General features: G+C 31.3%; 2 protein-coding genes across 3 annotated transcripts in view; one reads left to right on the plus strand and one right to left on the minus strand.

The window, feature by feature from the left end:
- LOC138320706 (protein lev-9-like) overlaps positions 1 to 3,431 on the plus strand; it is a 34,324-nt gene extending 30,893 nt beyond the window's left edge. For both annotated transcript variants that reach the window (XM_069263874.1, XM_069263876.1), the window contains 2 exons: positions 904 to 1,089; positions 1,314 to 3,431. In XM_069263874.1, the coding sequence (XP_069119975.1) occupies positions 904 to 1,089; positions 1,314 to 1,594 (467 nt within the window). In that variant the 3' untranslated portion in view covers positions 1,595 to 3,431. The remainder of the gene's footprint in view (positions 1 to 903; positions 1,090 to 1,313) is intronic.
- Positions 3,432 to 5,090: 1,659 nt separating this feature from the next.
- LOC138322113 (uncharacterized) lies at positions 5,091 to 16,917 on the minus strand. Its single transcript, XM_069266172.1, has 8 exons — positions 16,836 to 16,917; positions 16,247 to 16,302; positions 15,732 to 15,803; positions 15,341 to 15,383; positions 14,989 to 15,126; positions 6,094 to 6,228; positions 5,528 to 5,662; positions 5,091 to 5,208 (listed from the first exon to the last, which is right to left on the minus strand). The coding sequence occupies exons 1-8, from the start codon at positions 16,915 to 16,917 to the stop codon at positions 5,168 to 5,170; spliced, it is 702 nt and encodes a 233-aa protein (XP_069122273.1). The 3' UTR covers positions 5,091 to 5,167.
- Positions 16,918 to 22,146: the final 5,229 nt, after the last annotated feature.

The raw sequence follows: 22,146 nt of genomic DNA on the forward strand, positions 1-22,146 counted from the left end.
TACCATGGTACACAGACGAACTATTTTTATTCGTTTATGATGTGGTACACTTTTGTCAGGTACACAATTAAAGCATATTTTACTCAAATCTGCACCGCGATACACCTTTGAAGTACACACATGTTTTGTCTATTTCTGTCCCACACCGCAGCCGTCACTTCTACTGTATGTGTCAAATACTTAACATTACCTACCTGTTCTTTTTCCGTGAAATAGGTCCATATAAAGGTAACCCGAAAATACCCAAATAGCGACATCTTCAACAACAAAACAACAATAAAATGTACGAAACTGTTCTAGTAAAATGCATGAAGTAGATATGATTTATTTGATGTTGAAAATATAATTAAAGTTTCCATCCGTGTATCCCGGCATAGAAAACAATAAAGTGAATTCCTAAGTGTAAGATTATTTCTGGTTTAATCAGAAGATTAATAGCCGTGCGTTGAAGGTCATTTTGTATCAAAAACGGCCGCTCACGGTCACAAAAGTGTATCGTGGTACAGAAACGAGTGAAAAATGCTTCGTTTTTATACCGCATAAAAATGTACCATGGTACAGTAACGAGTATTTTTTTTTACTCCAATTTGCCAAGCCGATTTCGGCTAACGGGACATAATTGAATAAAAATATGTACTCCCATAATATTTAGTGTAACAGAATTAAGTGAAAAATACATCGTTTGTGAACCATGTAATAGTGTATCGCGGTACATGTTTGGTTAAAAAATGTTTTGGTTGTGCATCATACAAAAGTGTACCGCGGTACACAAACGAAGACATAAATACTTGGCGTACCTCGCAAAAGTGTACCATGCTACGTAAACGACTAAAATATCACTCAAATGTGTCCGGCCGCTTTCGGCAATCATAGTTTCATTACATAAATCCACTGTCCTCACAGCGGCGTGTCCCCGGCCCCCGCCCCACGTGGACTATGGTCTTAGAGTGTTTGACGGTTTACGACATAACAGCAGGGCTAAATACATCTGTAGGAACGGTTTCCGTCTCCGAGGGATGCCGTCTGACAACTCCTTCCTCACCTGTAAATTTGGTTTATGGACGGGAGGACGCCCAGTCTGTGAGGAATGTAAGTTACAATTTTCTGCATGTATTTATTTGATATCGAAAATAATATCTAAATAAATAATGGAAAAGGATGTTAGACCAAGGTACATTTTACTCTGCTTATAATGTGTTCTCATTTACGTCTTGTACGTTTTGGTTTAAATCAAACAATTATAACAAATTACATATCGGCTTCTTTGTTGATGTCGTTCCTTCTGCTCTAAAATATACGTTAAATTGTTTCAGTTTATTGTCCAAACCCTGGCACGATTGCGAATGGAAAAATTTACAAGAATGGTCTTCGGGCTATATTTGATTTCCGACATTACATAAAAACCATCCGACATGGAGACCGGATTCTATTCAAATGTAAGGAGGGCTTCGTGTTAGAAGGACCAAGTGGCGCCACCTGTGTCAACGGACAGTGGCGCCCTCCCATAAGTGACCCGGATCACAAATGTAAACCCGCCACGCATGCGCCGTTCCCAAAGCTGTGGATACCACTAGAGGAAATGCCCGAAACGTAGTACTGACAACCGATACATGTATGTAATGAGTGATGGGAACTTTGGGGATTTCAACTGTGATTTATATGATGTATTTTGATGCTATCTTCTAATGAAATAGAATTCTCAATTATTCTGTGTGGAATGGGCGACAACTCGCCAAGTGTTTGGTCACTAAAATTATTCTAAATCGAAGAGCAGAATGTTTGTGTTAAAAAAATGTTATTGCATGATGCAATATTGCTGTTGTTCCATCAAGTTCAATATTAATTATATATTCTTCATATTTCTACACAATACAGTCACTTCCGTCAATAACATAACAATTCACATAATTTGTATAAAGTGTACTTATTGGTTTTTGGATATGGCGGGAGATTTATTATTAATAATGTTGATTGACATGTTTCATGATAGAATCTGTTGTGTATTCTCAAATTCATATGTTGTAATGGTTAAATCCATAGCATCAATAGCATTGTGTATAAGAAGATTATGCAACATTACGCAATATCTAATTTGAGATGGTAACTGATAGAATTTATCGATATGTACATTGTATGTCAGTGTGTTTAAAATGCTCCGAAATGCCCCTGTTTATTTTCTTCAAACACGCCCCGACCCTCTAAATCATTGTATGTCATATTGAATTTTTGTATTTTGTATGCAAAACTATTTTCAAAAGTAAAAAGCCCACGATCATGTAAATCATGAATTGTTATACAATGCAATATTTCAAACGATTCACAATATGAAATATGGTTAGACAATGCAATATTTCAAACAATTCACAAAATGAAATGGTTAGACAATACAATATTTCAAACAATTCTCAGTTCGAAATGGTTAGACAATGCAATATTTCAAACAATTCACAATATGAAATGGTTAGACAATGCAATATTTCAAACAATTCACAATTTGAAATTGTTAAACAATGCAATGTTTCAAGCAAATCACAATATGAAATGGCTATACAATGCAATATTTCAAACAATTCACAATTAGAAATAGTTAGACAATGTAATATTTCAAACAATTCACAATATGAAATGGTTAGACAATGCAATATTTCAAACAATTCACAATATGAAATGGTTAGACAATGTAATATTTCAAACAATTCATAATATGAAATGGTTAGACAATGCAATATTTCAAACAATTCACAATTTGAAATTGTTAAACAATGCAATGTTTCAAGCAAATCACAATATGAAATGTCTATACAATGCAATATTTCAAACAATTCACAATTTGAAATAGTTAGACAATGTAATATTTCAAACAATTCACAATATGAAATGGTTAGACAATGCAATATTTCAAACAATTCACAATATGAAATGGTTAGACAATGTAATATTTCAAACAATTCATAATATGAAATGGTTAGACAATGCAATATTTCAAACAATTCACAATTTGAAATGGTTAGACAATGCAATATTTCAAACAATTCACAATATGAAATGGTTAGACAATACAATATTTCAAACAATTCACGATATCAAATGGTAAGACAATGCAATATTTAAAAAAATGGTTAGAGAACGCAATATATCAAACAATTGAGGAAGAATTTAATTCCAAAACATGGCTCCATTAATTTCGTCATTGCGAAAAAAGTAACACGTCTAAGTTCTATTAGAATGTGTGTATTGTAAATATCATACAAGAACATGTTTATTTTCCCCTGTGTATTTCATTTATCATTTGAGCCATAATATAAGTGTTATTTGGCTGTCAGTAAAGCTGATCAATTAAAAACACATCAACATTATATTATTATATACATGATATTTTGCTACGGATGCATGTTATTTGTCGTATTTTTGATAAATAAAGCATTGAGACTTTAAAATCTGTTGTTTTGCAATAAAGACTGGTCTATTTAATGGCTTACGCTGGATTATTACCATCCGATTTCTTAACTTTCAGTTGTCAAGGGGAGGCCGTCTTTACCTAGCTATTAATAGGACTTAAAGACCTAACAACCAACTAACTAATCCTCGGGTACAGTATGTGTCGAGAGGCAATACTTATTTAACCGCGATAGACTTGTAGACTGTTATTAATTAGTTATCTTCGAAATACTTGTAGACTATTATTAATAACAAAAGATTAACGAAAAGATAACGAAACACTTGTCGGTTTCATTATAACATATATCAATAAATGTACGTTCGGTTATGAAACTTGTGTTTAAAACTTGCTGTATAAAGGTACCTATCAATATTTATTGTAGAAAATGTTTGACCAACTTTTATCTCTATCTAAGGAGATTCTATAAATGTTTGCAAAAACTTAATCCTTCATTTTCGTGGTAAACATTCAACACAAAATCCATCTTCGATACTCCTACTTATTTTAACGATAGAATAGTACATAGAATTATTCAATCCATTGATTACGGCACAAATACTGTTAAATTGAGACATCTAGCAATGCAGGAAACCGGCTCGACAAAACCGCAAAATAAAATAGCTTAACAAATATGGTAATTATAATAAAATGGAGAGTTATATTCATTCCAACAAAAGATAATGGTAACAGGTAACATCTACCTGTCATCGCATGCTTCATATCAGACGACATATACGAACCATCGGGATTCTTTCCCATTCCTCATGGAGTGCCGACGTCAACTCTAGAAGATTTGGAACCTGAAGATCTCTAGCTCTGGCTTGGCGTCCTAAATGATCCCACAAATGCTCTATGGGGAGATCAAGACTCTTAGCATGCTGTGGAAGAGTGTCTATGGCATTGTTTTTGGGGAAGTCGATCACAGCTCGTGATCGATGGATCCCAGCATTGTCCTCCATGAAGATGGGACGGGATATTGGTGGATGGTTGTCAAAACTGGGAAAAAATACTCTTTCTAAGATGATATTCTGGTATTGTAGACCATTTAATAGAGATATATTTTACAGTCATAGGAAACAAAACCAGGACCTAACGAAGACACCACCGAATGCACCTGTTGGTATGGGTGTTTGTCTGGTGGGTATGAAGTTCTATGTTCCCTGTACACACTCGTGCGACCATCGGTAACATGGAGGAAGAACCGACATTCATCCGACCAATGTCTAGACACAACGGAATGAGAGACATTCATGACTGAGCTTTAAGAGTCTACAGAGTCGTTCCTGTTGTATTAATTCCGATACTTTGTCGTCTATTGTCCTTTGATATCCTACATCTTGCCATGTTTAACAAATACTTTATGAAATGCGACTCTGTTGTCATTAAAAAAGGCTTTCCAGATCATGGACACAACACATAACCAAACATGAGTATGGTGCAGGTGACCCTTATTGTGCTGAATGCACGTGTATAGCGTCACTCCGGACTGGACGGGTACAGTAGTGCTTTCGGTACGCACACATAAACGATCATACGACAGTCTATGAAAGTAATTTGCCGAATAATTACTAATATAAGTTACTGGGTTTTAACTTTTGACGCAGTGTTTACATAACACCATTCGATGATTCATAAAAAAACAAAAGATTAATACATGATATCGACTTTAATGGAAAATTGGTACAAAGATGTTGATGATATAAGACACAGAGATAAGAAATAATGATGTCACTTCCTGCCGACCGGTTTTATCGTAGGCGGTTCAAGTACTGAAACAGAACAAGATTATGTATCATGATGGGTTGATTATAAAGACGGGTTCCCGTATTTTTTCCGCGTCGTAGAAGTTATATGTTTTGCATAAATAAGCAACTCAAAGCACAGTGTATAAGTTATACGTTTTCTCATTTTATTTCAAACCAAAAATAATTAAAAAAATAATGAAATCTGATAACGAAGAACAAATATTGAGCGTTCATACCACATGAAAACCCATATTTAAAGAAGTTTATAAACACGCTTTTTGTGAGATAATCAAATATCATAATAAAATGATATGAGAACATAACGGAGTGGAATGAAACTCACCTGTGCATACTTTGCATGTAAATCTACAACTTTCTTTGGCCCATTTCGGGTAGGCCAAACAATCCTCTGGAATATGAAATGTGCCGCACGTGGTCAGGGTATCGACACACAGGGGCGGAGTTGTTGTTGGTCCACCTAGTCAAAGGTCAAAGTTCATTTATTAAATTTATAGTATACATCTGTATTGTGTGACAAAGAATTATGTATGGAGTAGGTAGTATGGTGACTGATTTATGCCCTTTCATCTTTTCGCTTTGTTTCGGGGCGAAACGATGAAAATTAACAAACCATAAATTTCGTCTTTTCGCCCGGAAAAGACGATATGGCACAAATCAGTCACCATAATGTAGTATCGTTTGGATTAAACAATAAAGGTGGCCCTAATGAATACCAATAACACAAGTCGATGACACAGAGTTTCGTCTTCCAAGAGATCGACATGAAAATACAATAATCACAACAAAATGTGAAGAGAGTAATAATGAAACCAAAGGGGGACACAAACATCTGCCAGACATCTGCATATTGGTCTTCAATTCGCTACAACATCGATTCACTTGACTTACCAGTACAGACCCCACATGATCGGCGACATTTCTCCTCCGCCCACTTCGGGAAATCGAGACATGCTTGTGGCAGTCCAAACCCGTCACAGTAGTCTAGTTTATCTATACAGGGTGGTGGCGTAGTGGTGGGCCCACCTGAGGTAACAACAGGGTAATAAAAGGCAATCAAAGTTTATATATCTAAACACACTTTAGTAAAATAACAAAGGCAATCAACTGTTATATATCCAAACCCACCTTAGTAAAATAACAAAGGCAATCAAATGTTATATATCCAAACACACCTTTGTAAAATAACAAAGGCAATCAAATGTTATATATCCAAACACACCTTAGTAAAATAACAAAGGCAATCAAATGTTATATATATCCAAACACACCTTAGTAAAATAACAAAGGCAATCAAATGTTATATATATCCAAACACACCTTAGTAAAATAACAAAGGCAATCAAATGTTATATATCCAAACACACCTTAGTAAAATAACAAAGGCAATCAAATGTTATATATATCCAAACACACCTTAGTAAAATAACAAAGGCAATCAAATGTTATATATATCCAACAAAGGCAATCAAATGTTATATATCCAAACAAACTTACAATGTAATTAAAATAACAAAGGCAATCAAATGTTATATATCCAAACACACCTTAGTAAAATAACAAAGGCAATCAAATGTTATATATATCCAAACACACCTTAGTAAAATAACAAAGGCAATCAAATGTTTATATATCCAAACACACTACAATGTAATTAAAATAACAAAGGCAATCAAATGTTATATATCCAAACACAGCACTTTAAATAAGGCAGTAAATGTTATATATCAAAAACACACCTTAGTAAAATAACAAAGGCAATCAAATGTTATATATCCAAACAAACTTACAATGTAATTAAAATAACAAAGGCAATCAAATGTTATATATCCAAACACACCTTAGTAAAATAACAAAGGCAATCAAATGTTATATATATCCAAACACACCTTAGTAAAATAACAAAGGCAATCAAATGTTATATATCCAAACACACCTACAATGTAATTAAAATAACAAAGGCAATCAAATGTTATATATCCAAACAAACTTACAATGTAATTAAAATAACAAAGGCAATCAAATGTTATATATCCAAACACACCTTAGTAAAATAACAAAGGCAATCAAATGTTATATATATCCAAACACACCTTAGTAAAATAACAAAGGCAATCAAATGTTATATATCCAAACAAACTTACAATGTAATTAAAATAACAAAGGCAATCAAATGTTATATATCCAAACACACCTTAGTAAAATAACAAAGGCAATCATTAGTAAAATAACAAAGGCAATCAAATGTTATATATCCAAACACACCTACAATGTAATTAAAATAACAAAGGCAATCAAATGTTATATATCCAAACACAGCATGGTTAAATAAGGCAGTAAATGTTATATATCAAAACACACCTTAGTAAAATAACAAAGGCAATCAAATGTTATATATCCAAACACACTTACAATGTAATTAAAATAACAAAGGCAATCAAATGTTATATATATCCAAACACACCTTAGTAAAATAACAAAGGCAATCAAATGTTATATATCCAAACACACTACAATGTAATTAAAATAACAAAGGCAATCAAATGTTATATATCCAAACACACCATAGTAAAATAACAAAGGCAATCAAATGTTATATATCCAAACACACCATAGTAAAATAACAAAGGCAATCAAATGTTATATATCCAAACACACCTTAGTAAAATAACAAAGGCAATCAAATGTTATATATCCAAACACACCTTAGTAAAATAACAAAGGCAATCAAATGTTATATATCCAAACACACCTTAGTAAAATAACAAAGGCAATCAAATGTTTATATATCCAAAACACACCATAGTAAAATAACAAAGGCAATCAAATGTTATATATCCAAACACACCATAGTAAAATAACAAAGGCAATCAAATGTTATATATCCAAACACACCATAGTTAAAATAACAAAGGCAATCAAATGTTATATATCCAAACACACCATAGTAAAATAACAAAGGCAATCAAATGTTATATATCCAAACACACCATAGTAAAATAACAAAGGCAATCAAATGTTTATATATCCAAACACACCTTAGTAAAATAACAAAGGCAATACAAATGTTATATATCCAAACACACCTTAGTAAAATAACAAAGGCAATCAAAATGTTATATATCCAAACACACCTTAGTAAAATAACAAAGGCAATCAAATGTTTATATATCCAAACACACCTTAGTAAAATAACAAAGGCAATCAAATGTTATATATCCAAACACACCATAGTAAAATAACAAAGGCAATCAAATGTATATATCCAAACACACCTTAGTAAAATAACAAAGGCAATCAAATGTTTATATATCCAAACACACCATAGTAAAATAACAAAGGCAATCAAATGTTATATATCCAAACACACCTTAGTAAAATAACAAAGGCAATCAAATGTTATATATCCAAACACACCTTAGTAAAATAACAAAGGCAATCTATTGTTATATATCCAAAACACACCATTAGTAAAATAACAAAGGCAATAAAATGTTATATATCCAAACACACCATAGTAAAATAACAAAGGCAATCAAATGTTATATATCCAAACACACCTTAGTAAAATAACAAAGGCAATCTATTGTTATATATCCAAACACACCTTAGTAAAATAACAAAGGCAATCAAATGTTATATATCCAAACACACCTTAGTAAAATAACAAAGGCAATTGTTATATCAAATGTTATATATCCAAACACACCATAGTAAAATAACAAAGGCAATCTATTGTTATATATCCAAACACACCTTAGTAAAATAACAAAGGCAATAAAATGTTATATATCCAAACACACCATAGTAAAATAACAAAGGCAATCAAATGTTATATATCCAAACACACCTTAGTAAAATAACAAAGACAATCATTGTTATATATCCAAACACACCATAGTAAAATAACAAAGGCAATCAACTATTGTTATATATCCAAACACACCTTAGTAAAATAACAAAGGCAATCAAATGTTATATATCCAAACACACCTTAGTAAAATAACAAAGACAATCTATTGTTATATATCCAAACACACCATAGTAAAATAACAAAGGCAATCAAATGTTATATATCCAAACACACCTACAATGTAATTAAAATAACAAAGGCAATCAAATGTTATATATCCAAACACACCTTAGTAAAATAACAAAGGCAATCAAATGTTATATATCCAAACACACCATAGTAAAATAACAAAGGCAATCAAATGTTATATATCCAAACACACCTTAGTAAAATAACAAAGGCAATCAAATGTTATATATCCAAACACACCATAGTAAAATAACAAAGGCAATCAAATGTTATATATCCAAACACACCTTAGTAAAATAACAAAGGCAATCAAATGTTATATATCCAAACACACCTTAGTAAAATAACAAAGGCAATCAAATGTTATATATCCAAACACACCTTAGTAAAATAACAAAGGCAATCAAATGTTATATATCCAAACACACCTTAGTAAAATAACAAAGACAATCTATTGTTATATATCCAAACACACCTTAGTAAAATAACAAAGGCAATCAAATGTTATATATCCAAACACACCTTAGTAAAATAACAAAGGCAATCAAATGTTATATATCCAAACACACCTTAGTAAAATAACAAAGGCAATCAAATGTTATATATCCAAACACACCTTAGTAAAATAACAAAGGCAATCTATTGTTATATATCCAAACACACCTTAGTAAAATAACAAAGGCAATAAATGTTATATATCCAAACACACCTTAGTAAAATAACCAAACAATCATGTTATATATCCAAACACACCTTAGTAAAAATAACAAAGGCAATCAAATGTTATATATCCAAACACACCTTAGTAAAATAACAAAGGCAATCAAAATGTTATATATCCAAACACACCATAGTAAAATAACAAAGGCAATAAAATGTTATATATCCAAACACACCTAGTAAAATAACAAAGGCAATAAATGTTATATATCCAAACACACCTTAGTAAAATAACAAAGCAATTGTATATATCCAAACACACTAGTAAAAAACAAAGGCAATCATGTTATATATCCAAACACACCTTAGTAAAATAACAAAGGCAATCAAATGTTTTATATCCAAACACACCTTAGTAAAAAAAAAAAGGCAATAAAATGTTATATATCCAAACACACCTTAGTAAAATAACAAAGGCAATCTATTGTTATATATCCAAACACACCTTAGTAAAATAACAAAGACAATCTATTGTTATATATCCAAACACACCTTAGTAAAAAACAAGGCAATAAAATGTTATATATCCAAACACACCATAGTAAAATAACAAAGGCAATCTATTGTTATATATCCAAACACACCTTAGTAAAATAACAAAGGCAATCAAATGTTATATATCCAAACACACCTTAGTAAAATAACAAAGGCAATCAAATGTTATATATCCAAACACACCTTAGTAAAATAACAAAGGCAATCTATTGTTATATATCCAAACACACCTTAGTAAAATAACAAAGGCAATCAAATGTTATATATCCAAACACACCATAGTAAAATAACAAAGGCAATCAAATGTTATATATCCAAACACACCTTAGTAAAATAACAAAGGCAATCAAATGTTATATATCCAAACACACCATAGTAAAATAACAAAGGCAATCTAAATGTTATATATCCAAACACACCTTAGTAAAATAACAAAGGCAATCATTGTTATATATCCAATCCAAACACACCTTAGTAAAATAACAAACAAAGTTATATATCCAAACAATAGTAAAATAACAAAGCAAATATATATCCAAACACACCTTAGTAAAATAACAAAGGCAATAAATGTTATATATCCAAACACACCTTAGTAAAATAACAAAGGCAATAAATGTTATATATCCAAACACACCTTAGTAAAATAACAAAGGCAATCTATTGTTATATATCCAAACACACCTTAGTAAAATAACAAAGACAATCATTGTTATATATCCAAACACACCTTAGTAAAATAACAAAGGCAATCTATTGTTATATATCCAAACACACCTTAGTAAAAAAAGGCAATAAAATGTTATATATCCAAACACACCTAGTAAAATAACAAAGACAATCTATTGTTATATATCCAAACACACCTTAGTAAAATAACAAAGACAATCTATTGTTATATATCCAAACACACCTTAGTAAAAAAAGGCAATAAAATGTTATATATCCAAACACACCTTAGTAAAATAACAAAGACAATCTATTGTTATATATCCAAACACACCTTAGTAAAATAACAAAGGCAATCTATTGTTATATATCCAAACACACCTTAGTAAAAAAAGGCAATAAAATGTTATATATCCAAACACACCATAGTAAAATAACAAAGGCAATCAAATGTTATATATCCAAACACACCTTAGTAAAATAACAAAGGCAATCTATTGTTATATATCCAAACACACCTTAGTAAAATAACAAAGGCAATCAAATGTTATATATCCAAACACACCATAGTAAAATAACAAAGGCAATAAAATGTTATATATCCAAACACACCTTAGTAAAATAACAAAGACAATCTATTGTTATATATCCAAACACACCTTAGTAAAATAACAAAGGCAATCTATTGTTATATATCCAAACACACCTTAGTAAAAAAAGGCAATAAAATGTTATATATCCAAACACACCTTAGTAAAATAACAAAGGCAATAAAATGTTATATATCCAAACACACCTTAGTAAAATAACAAAGGCAATAAAATGTTATATATCCAAACACACCTTAGTAAAATAACAAAGGCAATCTATTGTTATATATCCAAACACACCTTAGTAAAATAACAAAGGCAATCAAATGTTTATATATCCAAACACACCATAGTAAAATAACAAAGGCAATCAAATGTTATATATCCAAACACACCTTAGTAAAATAACAAAGACAATCACTGTTGTTATATATCCAAACACACCTTAGTAAAATAACAAAGGCAATCAAATGTTTTATATCCAAACACTCCATAGTAAAATAACAAAGGCAATCAAATGTTATATATCCAAACACACCTTAGTAAAATAACAAAGACAATCTATTGTTATATATCCAAACACACCATAGTAAAATAACAAAGGCAATCAAATGTTATATATCCAAACACACCTTAGTAAAATAACAAAGGCAATCAAATGTTATATATATCCAAACACACCTTAGTAAAATAACAAAGGCAATCAAATGTTATATATCCAAACACACCATAGTAAAATAACAAAGGCAATCAAATGTTATATATCCAAACACACCTTAGTAAAATAACAAAGGCAATCAAATGTTTATATATCCAAACACACCTTAGTAAAATAACAAAGGCAATCAAATGTTATATATCCAAACACACCATAGTAAAATAACAAAGGCAATCTATTGTTATATATCCAAACAAACCTTAGTAAAATAACAAAGGCAATCAAATGTTATATATCCAAACAAACTTACAATGTAATTAAAATAACAAAGGCAATCAAATGTTATATATCCAAACACACCTAGTAGTAAAAAATCCAAACACAACAAAGGCAATCTATTGTTATATATCCAAACACACCTTAGTAAAATAACAAAGACAATCAAATGTTATATATCCAAACACAAAAAGCAATAAATGTATATATCCAACAAAGTAAAATAACAAGCAATCTATTGTTATATATCCAAACACACCTTAGTAAAATAACAAAGGCAATCTATTGTTATATATCCAAACACACCTTAAAAAAAAGGCAATAAAATGTTATATATCCAAACACACCATAGTAAAATAACAAAGGCAATCAAATGTTATATATCCAAACACACCTAATCACAATAGTATATAAAAAAGAAACAAAGGCAATAAAATGTTATATATCCAAACACACCTTAGTAAAATAACAAAGGCAATCAAATGTTATATATCCAAACACACCTTAGTAAAATAACAAAGGCAATCTATTGTTATATATCCAAACACACCTTAGTAAAATAACAAAGGCAATCTATTGTGTTATATATCCAAACACACCATAGTAAAATAACAAAGGCAATAAAATGTTATATATCCAAACACACCTTAGTAAAATAACAAAGACAATCTATTGTTTATATATAGTAACATAGTAAAATAAGCAAAGGCAATAAAATGTTATATATCCAAACACACCTTAGTAAAATAACAAAGGCAAAAATTGTTTATATATCCAAACACACCTTAGTAAAATAACAAAGACAATCATTGTTATATATCCAAACACACCTTAGTAAAATAAAAAGGCAATAAAATGTTATATATCCAAAACACACCTTAGTAAAATAACAAAGACAATCTATTGTTATATATCCAAACACACCATAGTAAAATAACAAAGGCAATCAAATGTTATATATCCAAACACACCTTAGTAAAATAACAAAGGCAATCAAATGTTATATATCCAAACACACCTTAGTAAAATAACAAAGGCAATCTGTTGTTATATATCCAAACACACCTTAGTAAAATAACAAAGGCAATCAAATGTTATATATCCAAACACACCATAGTAAAATAACAAAGGCAATCAAATGTTATATATCAAACACACCTTAGTAAAATAACAAAGCAATCAAATGTTTATATCCAAACACACCTTAGTAAAATAACAAAGGCAATCAAATGTTATATATCCAAACACACCTTAGTAAAATAACAAAGGCAATCAAATGTTATATATCCAAACACACCTTAGTAAAATAACAAAGGCAATCAAATGTTATATATCCAAACACACCTTAGTAAAATAACAAAGGCAATCTATTGTTTTATATCCAAACACACCTTAGTAAAATAACAAAGGCAATCAAATGTTATATATCCAAACACACCTTAGTAAAATAACAAAGGCAATCAAATGTTATATATCCAAACACACCTTAGTAAAATAACAAAGGCAATCAAATGTTATATATCCAAACACACCTTAGTAAAATAACAAAGGCAATCTATTGTTTTATATCCAAACACACCATAGTCAAATAAGGCAATCAAATGTTATATATCCAAACACTCCATAGTAAAATTCCAGACACACCATAGTAAAATAACAAAGGCAATCAAATGTTATGTATCCAAACACACTCAATAGTAAAATAACAAAGGCAATCTATTGTTATATATCCAAACACACCTTAGTAAAATAACGAAGGCAATCAAATGTTATATATATCCAAACACACCATAGTAAAATATCAAAGGCAATCAAATGTTATATATCCAAACACACCATAGTAAAATAACAAAGGCAATCAAATGTTATATATCCAAACACACCATAGTAAAATAACGAAGGCAATCAAATGTTATATATCCAAACACACCATAGTAAAATTACATATGTTGTATAGAATTCTGTTGCATTAGATTATCTTTTATCATCCTTTTCCTTGACATGTGTGCCGTATATGTGGACTTTTTAAATAAGTAAGCGGGATGCACTGGTATCAGCTGGCCTAATTGCGAACTAAAGTGACGTAAAACATGTAATAAACAGGATCTTTCATTTCTTGTTTCTTGATAAAAAACTTTGATATTTTTAATGAGTGCTAATCTTCTTTACATGTATCAACCTTTTTGGCATATATATTTTGTATAATTTAGTCTCCAGTCACGTCAAATATGATAAATGGTCTGGAGTGTGTTCGTATACTATCATTGTACTTTAAGATTGAGTTATATGCGACTCTAATAATCTATCAGGAACGTGTTGCCTTGACCTTGACCGACCTTGACACACGTTACAGGAGCTCTGGCAGTGTGTGGTTGTCCAGCCAAAAAAGGGAGAGTCAGGGCTACAAATTGTGGCATCATGTTCAATATAAGACTGACAGTCGGTGATGTTGTCGAAGCACGAAGGATTCGGACCTGTAACAGACATATTAGAATGGCTAGAAGTTCTTTAGTTATTGAATACTTAGTATATAAAATAGTACTATGGCTCTTCAAATATGAGTAGTATTTTCTACCCATTTGTGGGCTCATTATTGTAACTTATTATCAGCTGAATTAGTTTATCAAGGTAAATTTATGTGTTTTGTCCAAAGATATGATTAAATGCATGACGTAGAGAATTACGTACCTACGGCTTGTCTTTCAATTTTTTCGACGTCGACATATCTACCCTGTGTCGTGAAAAGGTAAAAACGTTATAAGCAGAAGAGATGATTTCTGTCTGCATGTAATGTGTCAGCACAAACTGTTCACGATCATACATCTGTTTTCAAAGATCAGTCATTTCACTCAAGCTTAGTTTTTTTGCTGAAATTAATCATGGGAAAGAAAGTAATACAATGATAAAATAAAATAACCGGTCATTATATTTTACAACTTATGAAGACTTTAGTACTACTTTATAATAGCCTATTACTTTTAGGTGTACTAATATTCTGTCCACTTAACATGTAGATCGTAGACATGTTTATTACTATAAAGTGCATACAAAACATCAGCACTGTTAGCTGTTCACTTACCTCAACCAATAAGGATTGTGTAACTATACACAGAATTGAAACAAGCATCCACATACTTACTGCCCTGCTGATCTACAAACGAAATGGAATTCAGATCACAAGTGTACCATCTTAAATAAAATATATATTTCACATGGTGTTTGCGATAGCCTAGGTGTGCTGAGTTCAGAGATAAAACGTCTGCTCAGTAGACTACAGATAAGCATAGACCTTAAAAAAACAATGACGTTAGCAAATAGAGGTCAGGTCAGAGTGACACTTTTACCAATCAAATCTAAAATATATATGCAAATGATTAACATGAAGTGAAAACACAGTGTCCGGTGATACAGATACACAACATATGACTCATATTTATCTGTTTTATTATCTTTATTATATATATAAAGTATGATAGTACAAAATGTATAAAGTCAAAATGAAGTTATACTAAATATCTAGATAAACGTATTTTAATCCCATATTAATTAAGCTGATATATATATATTAGCCACTTTTTCAATGATAGTTCTTACCGGTTTATATTTTTGTCGGCTTGATGTCTCAGTGCAGTACGATATACTGCTATCAGCTTTCAATAAAAATGTTCCAGGTAAATATCCAGACGTTTAAGGCCAGTGCGGTCATTAACAACTTACGTCACTTTGATAGTATCCGACCTTACTTATTAATGTTGGTCACACATCAGCATTCCTTGGCCGACATCAGCCATTTATGTCTTAGAGTCACTGTCATAAAGTGAATTTACTGATGACGTTATTAACCAAAGCTAAGTTTCACATCTCTTCTAATCAATGAAGACATTTAAAATACAAGAAAATATTAATATGAATATGATGAAAAGGAAATAAGAAGTAAGTGTACTTTTAGATAGTAATTCTCGCCATGTAATAAAACTAGGTGACACTACATGTGTTATATTTTTGCTGTATTTTAGAAAGATCAGAGTAAAACAAAATGTCTTGTGATGATAGGAAGGCGATAATACCACCTATTTTTGACTAGCAAACAGAGAACAATGTTGAAGGAAGGCTGCTAGAGTAGTATCTCTGTCATGTACATTTGAAAATGTTTGAAGGAAGGCAATTGAAGTACCCTTCCTACATTGGAAATCGGCATTGCGCATGTGTGTTCTGCGTCGGAACTTCTTTTTCGAACAGACATCTGGATCGTCCTTGGGCGACATGTTCACATGAACACTGTTCTCCGGGGATAATTTCGCCCAAACGCAATGAACACTAAATGAGAACATTGTTCTCGGAACAAAATCCCACACCACCTCCAAAGCAGGAACACGAAGTACAAACAAGAACAAAAATGGCGGCAAATCTAAGTAATGGTTAGCCTTTCGCTTCAATTTGACTTTCTTGCCTGTGGCCGTGAAATGTTATTATAAAATTAAAAATATTGATGTTAATGTCAATATATATATTTTAAGTACTAACAGGTCGTAAAATGCTGTGAAGTTTGTTTATTAACGAATTCCTAATGATTTCTTTTTGAGGTAACGTTACCGTGCAGGTCACTTGTTTAGAAATGCGAGAAACTTAGGCTGGCACGTATGTCACTTGTGTATTAGGCATTAGTACAATATATCTACAATTGTGTTCTATCAGTAGTTACTGAAATCAAACACGTTGGTATATTGTCAAATTACTATAGAAATAGTGTCGAGAGAACTTGAAGGACATGTTGTAAGTTAAAAACTGGAATTATGTCACTTCTAAAGTCAGGTGCTCATCCTAATGTTCTTTACCCTGTAACTACTGCCAAATTGGCCAAAATTAAGATCTATCCATCTGCTCTATTCGGATGTGAGTTGTGGCTTCTTAATAACTCAGAGATAAATATGCTAAAGCGAGCGCAACAATTTTATTGTCAAATCTGTTATGGCTTTAGGATGAGGACCAGGGCTGACATGTATGTATCATTGCTCGGTAGGGTTACCATAGAATCACATATTGACATCAGAAAATTATTGTTTGTAAGAAGAATAATTGCCATGGATAGAGGATTCTTGATTCAGAAAATTTTTGTCACCAGATTTTTTACGTTTTTTTGTTGTTGTTGTTTTTTTTTCAATGCAGAAAACAACAAGTTTTCATACCAAACATCATAAGTATATTACGAAAATACTCATTGTATGATTCTTTTACTAATTATATTAAATATGGTACTTCTCCTAGTAAAAACATTGGCGAAAACTTATTTATAAAAATGTTTACAAGTTTGATGAAATATCACGTCTAGAACGTATGTCAAATGATATAGATTTTATTGGATTCAAATGTATTCACCCTAAAAATAGGTTGCACTTTCTTTGGGAACTCGCTTTAAAGTTCCCACAGTATAATAGTCATGTACATTGTATTTTGAATGCTTTGTGTAAACTCACGAATATCAAATTGTATAGAATTATGTCAATACTGTGGAATGTTTTTTATTATCATGTTACCCATATCATTTTGCATTGTGATCAAAATAGCGAAATTCGTGACGAGTACTGGTGTTTTTTGGTGAATAATTTTGGATTAGAATTCATGTCATCGCTTCATTATTTAATAGATTTTGATTTATGTAACACCTTGTTGGGTAAAGAATTTGCCAATGATTTCTCAAACAGTGCTTTAGAGGAGTTTAGATTAGGAAATGCATTTTTAGATAGACTCCTGAAAGCATGCGATCTTTATTGTTATGATTTAATCTTCACTAATTAGGCCAAACAAAAAAATATGTCTTTATTGGGTTACCCGACCGACCTTAATTTTTTACCCCCGACCCTATTTTTTCCACTTTTCTGCGAAGAAAAATTAAAAGTCGCGATTTCGATCTCAGACTCCGGTTTCGGCCATTATTTTCGAGTGAAAGACACTAAAAAAAAAAAAAAAAAAAAAAATATGCCGACCTACCGACCTTATTTTTTTTGCCGGTGTAACCCCATCCTCGATACTCCAGGGATTACGATCACATACGATCTCTACACCCCTGGACTATCTCATAGCAAAACTGGAGGCAACAGAATAGAACAGATAATTCAGCCTTTTGATATACATCAAAAGAGCTGTATTACGGTACACTGTGGTTGACTGTGTGGCTTTGAAGTTGGGCGTCGCTCTCTCTGTAGTCTTCAAAGGAAATCCTTGCAGGCCTGTGATTGGTCAGATAGTTTCTACTGAACTGCCTTCAGATTTACTATGAGATAGTCCAGGGGTGGATATAACGTCAGTTATTGTAACCCCTGGAGTATCGAGGATGGTGTAACCCTATAAAGACATGTTATTTTTTCGGCCTAACTAATTATAAGACTAGAACTTGTACATATTTTGTAAATATATATTTTCTTTTTGTTTATTGTTTTCATGTTAAATGTCACTCTTTATGTAATCTTCAATTTTGGAGGAAATTAGCAAATAATAATAATAATACATTCTTCCTTCCTACATTGGAAATCGGCACTGTGCATGTTTTTTTTGTCTGGGAACTTCTTTTTTTTCGAAAACACGACATGTTCTTGATACAAGAACACTGTTCTCCGGAGATAATTTCGCCCAAACGCATTGAACATGAAACGAGAACATCGTTCTCGGAACAAAATCTCACACCACCTCCAAAGCAGGAACACGAAGAAGAAACAAGAACAAAAATGGCGGCAAATCTAAGTAATGGTTAGCCTTTCGCTTCAATTTGACTTTCTTGCCTGTGGCCGTGAAGTGTGATTATAAGATTAAAAATATTGATGATAATGTGAATTTATATAATTTTAAGCACTAACAGGTCGTAAAATGCTGTGAAGTTTGTTTATTGACGAATTCAAGGTGGTAGTATCACATTCCCCAAAATTTTCCTGTAGTTCAATATTTTTCATATTTGATTTATGAAGTAAATGTGTTGTTATGCATCTTCTGTCAAAATTTCGAAGAAATTGAACCATCTATTTTTTCTAAATAAATATTCAAATTTGCCATTTTTGAGTAGATTCTGCACATGAAAAAACAGCATTAGTCTGTACTAAATCCGCCCTGTAAATGAAAATAATTAACAAAATGTTCTACGATATATATATTGTTTAATTGACGTGATATATATCAATCCTTTTTTAATAAAAATGCTTTACTTCTCATCATAATTAATTTCTAGTGATCATTTTTGGAGGAAATTAGGTAAAAAAGACGCAAGTAAATTACCTAAAACATTCTCACCAAAATGAAAATAAATCAAAATTGTGAAGTTCAATTTTTATAGAAAAATAACAGACTAAAAAGTGACAAAGTTGCTTTTAATCAGTCAATTTTCAAGAAAATTGAACCACAATTTGTCAAGATAGAGCATTTTTAGCACCAAAAAACCTTCATTTTTCATTGAAAAAGATGGGATTCACAATAGAGTTATCTCCCCTATTATATATACTTTTTATACATTCACTGCAGAATTTTCTGTTACAATATAGCCTAGATGTCAATAGTTTTAGTTTTAAAATGATTAACAATGTTTAATCAATATATATTTACCATAAAATAGCAATTTAAGATTGATAGGATTATTTGTGTTGTTATTTTTAAAACTAATAAAATAATTTATTCATAAATTCAAACTTCAGTAAAGGGGGTATTAATCAAATCGCGGTCATTCAAATGCTTGAAGAGCTTGGGGCATTGTCCGAAAAGTGGGCCTTTAATGTTTTGATGAGTTAGTTCAACTCTTGGTTAGCTACGTCAGCTTATTAGTTATGGATTTATAATGGCTAGACATTTTCTACCATGGTTGGCGTTTGGGTCATGCCGGATACGGCACGTGGTATGAAAGTAAGTTTTTGGTCATTTTCTTTGTATTTAAAATAAAAATATCATTTGTTCAGAATGAATTATGTATATTAAATTTACATATAAATAAACTTACAAATTTTGTATTGCACATCGGTGGTTTGACTCGGGTTTCGTCAATATTTATGCTTGGTACTTTATTATTTCTGATTATATATATGACGCTGCAGATACTTTAGAATCCGTTGCAAGACTCTTTGCTGACGATACATCTCTCCTTTCGTCTTCATATTTCTGTCAAGATATTGAACAATATTTAAACAGATACCTAGAATCTTTGAACTCTTCGGCTAAAACTTGGCAAGTGACTTTTAATCCTAACAAAACAGAAATGGTTTTTATTACTAAGTCGGAAGAAATTGACGAAGACCTTGATATTGTGGCATTTGATGGTAAAGTCTTAAACTTTACGAACAAACATAGACACCTTGGTGTAACAATTAGTTCAAAGTTTAATGCTAAATGGGGGAATCACGTGAACTATATATCATTCTGCTATGAAAAATAACATGTCAAGGAAATTAAAATTCATTTTAAAAAGAGATGCTCTACTCCGTATTTATAAATCTTTTATTTTACCCATTTTAGAATATGCATGTGAGCATTGGAATGGTTGTTTGGTGTCAAATTCAATAAAATGAAATAGCTCAATGTGAAGCGGCAAGAATTATTACTGGGTTACCTTCATATGCAACTGTTTCAGCTCTATATTCGGAAACGGGCTTTGAGACACTTTCTGAGAGACGCAAAAGAAGAAAACTTTGTTTAGTCTACAAAATCGAAAATAATATAACAACAAACGATCTCCATTCACTCCTTCCTCCAAAAGTCGGCGATACTTGTAACTATGCATTAAGAGCTAACAGTAATTATAGAATTCCTCTTTACAGACTTTCTTTTAACTAAATCTTCTTTTAAACCGTCTTCTCTTCATATGTGGAATGACTTGGATGAAGCGACTAGATCATCACCTTCATTAGCAATTTAAAAAAAATATATATATATCACATAGTTCTGATGAAAAATACCCAGCCTATTACAATTTTGGTGACAGAAATACAAATATTGTTCATACAATGTAGCTAGGTAAATTTCGATTTATTTCGTGTAAACCTAATTAACAGTTCAAATTTTATATGTGACTAATGAGAAGACATTCTATTCCTTCGTTGGGATTTAGTAGTTCCGTGGCAAACTCTCCGTGTCAGACTTTCTTGACAGAAAGCCTATGAAATTGAATCTGATAAATGTTGACAGAGAAATTTATTCCTTTTCTCTGCGGACATGCGAAGTTCAAAAAACCATAATGAGTTTAGAACCAATCTAACTAAAATTAGACTTACAAGTAATTCCGCTCCACTACGATTCCGCTTTATATTACAAGTCTAAGTTTAATTAGATTGTGTTTAGAATATTTTAGTCCACTTTTTTGTCAGTTTCCGTTGATGCACGTTATCCTTCTAATTATGACTTCAAACAAGAATAAATTACAATGTATTTCGTGTTTTCATGTGCAGGAAGAAAGATAACTCTAACTTTACTTTGGTCGATCAAACTTTTTCGAACGCACCTGTATAAACTCTCCAGTTTGAAGG

The sequence above is a fragment of the Argopecten irradians genome, chromosome 4, assembly GCF_041381155.1.
Source record: "Argopecten irradians isolate NY chromosome 4, Ai_NY, whole genome shotgun sequence".
In the NCBI taxonomy this organism is placed as follows: domain Eukaryota; kingdom Metazoa; phylum Mollusca; class Bivalvia; order Pectinida; family Pectinidae; genus Argopecten; species Argopecten irradians.

Bases quoted from the DNA above. Each gene is read 5' to 3' on its own strand.
- LOC138322113 (XM_069266172.1), bottom strand. From the start codon at position 16,917: ATGTCGCCCAAGGACGATCCAGATGTCTGTTCGAAAAAGAAGTTCCGA. The intron at 16,303-16,835 runs GTAGGAAGGGTA...TTTTATTGAAAG, and splicing joins GCGCAATGCCGATTTCCAAT to CTGATAGCAGTATATCGTAC. The intron at 15,384-15,731 runs GTAAGTGAACAG...TTCACGACACAG, and splicing joins CACAATCCTTATTGGTTGAG to GGTAGATATGTCGACGTCGA.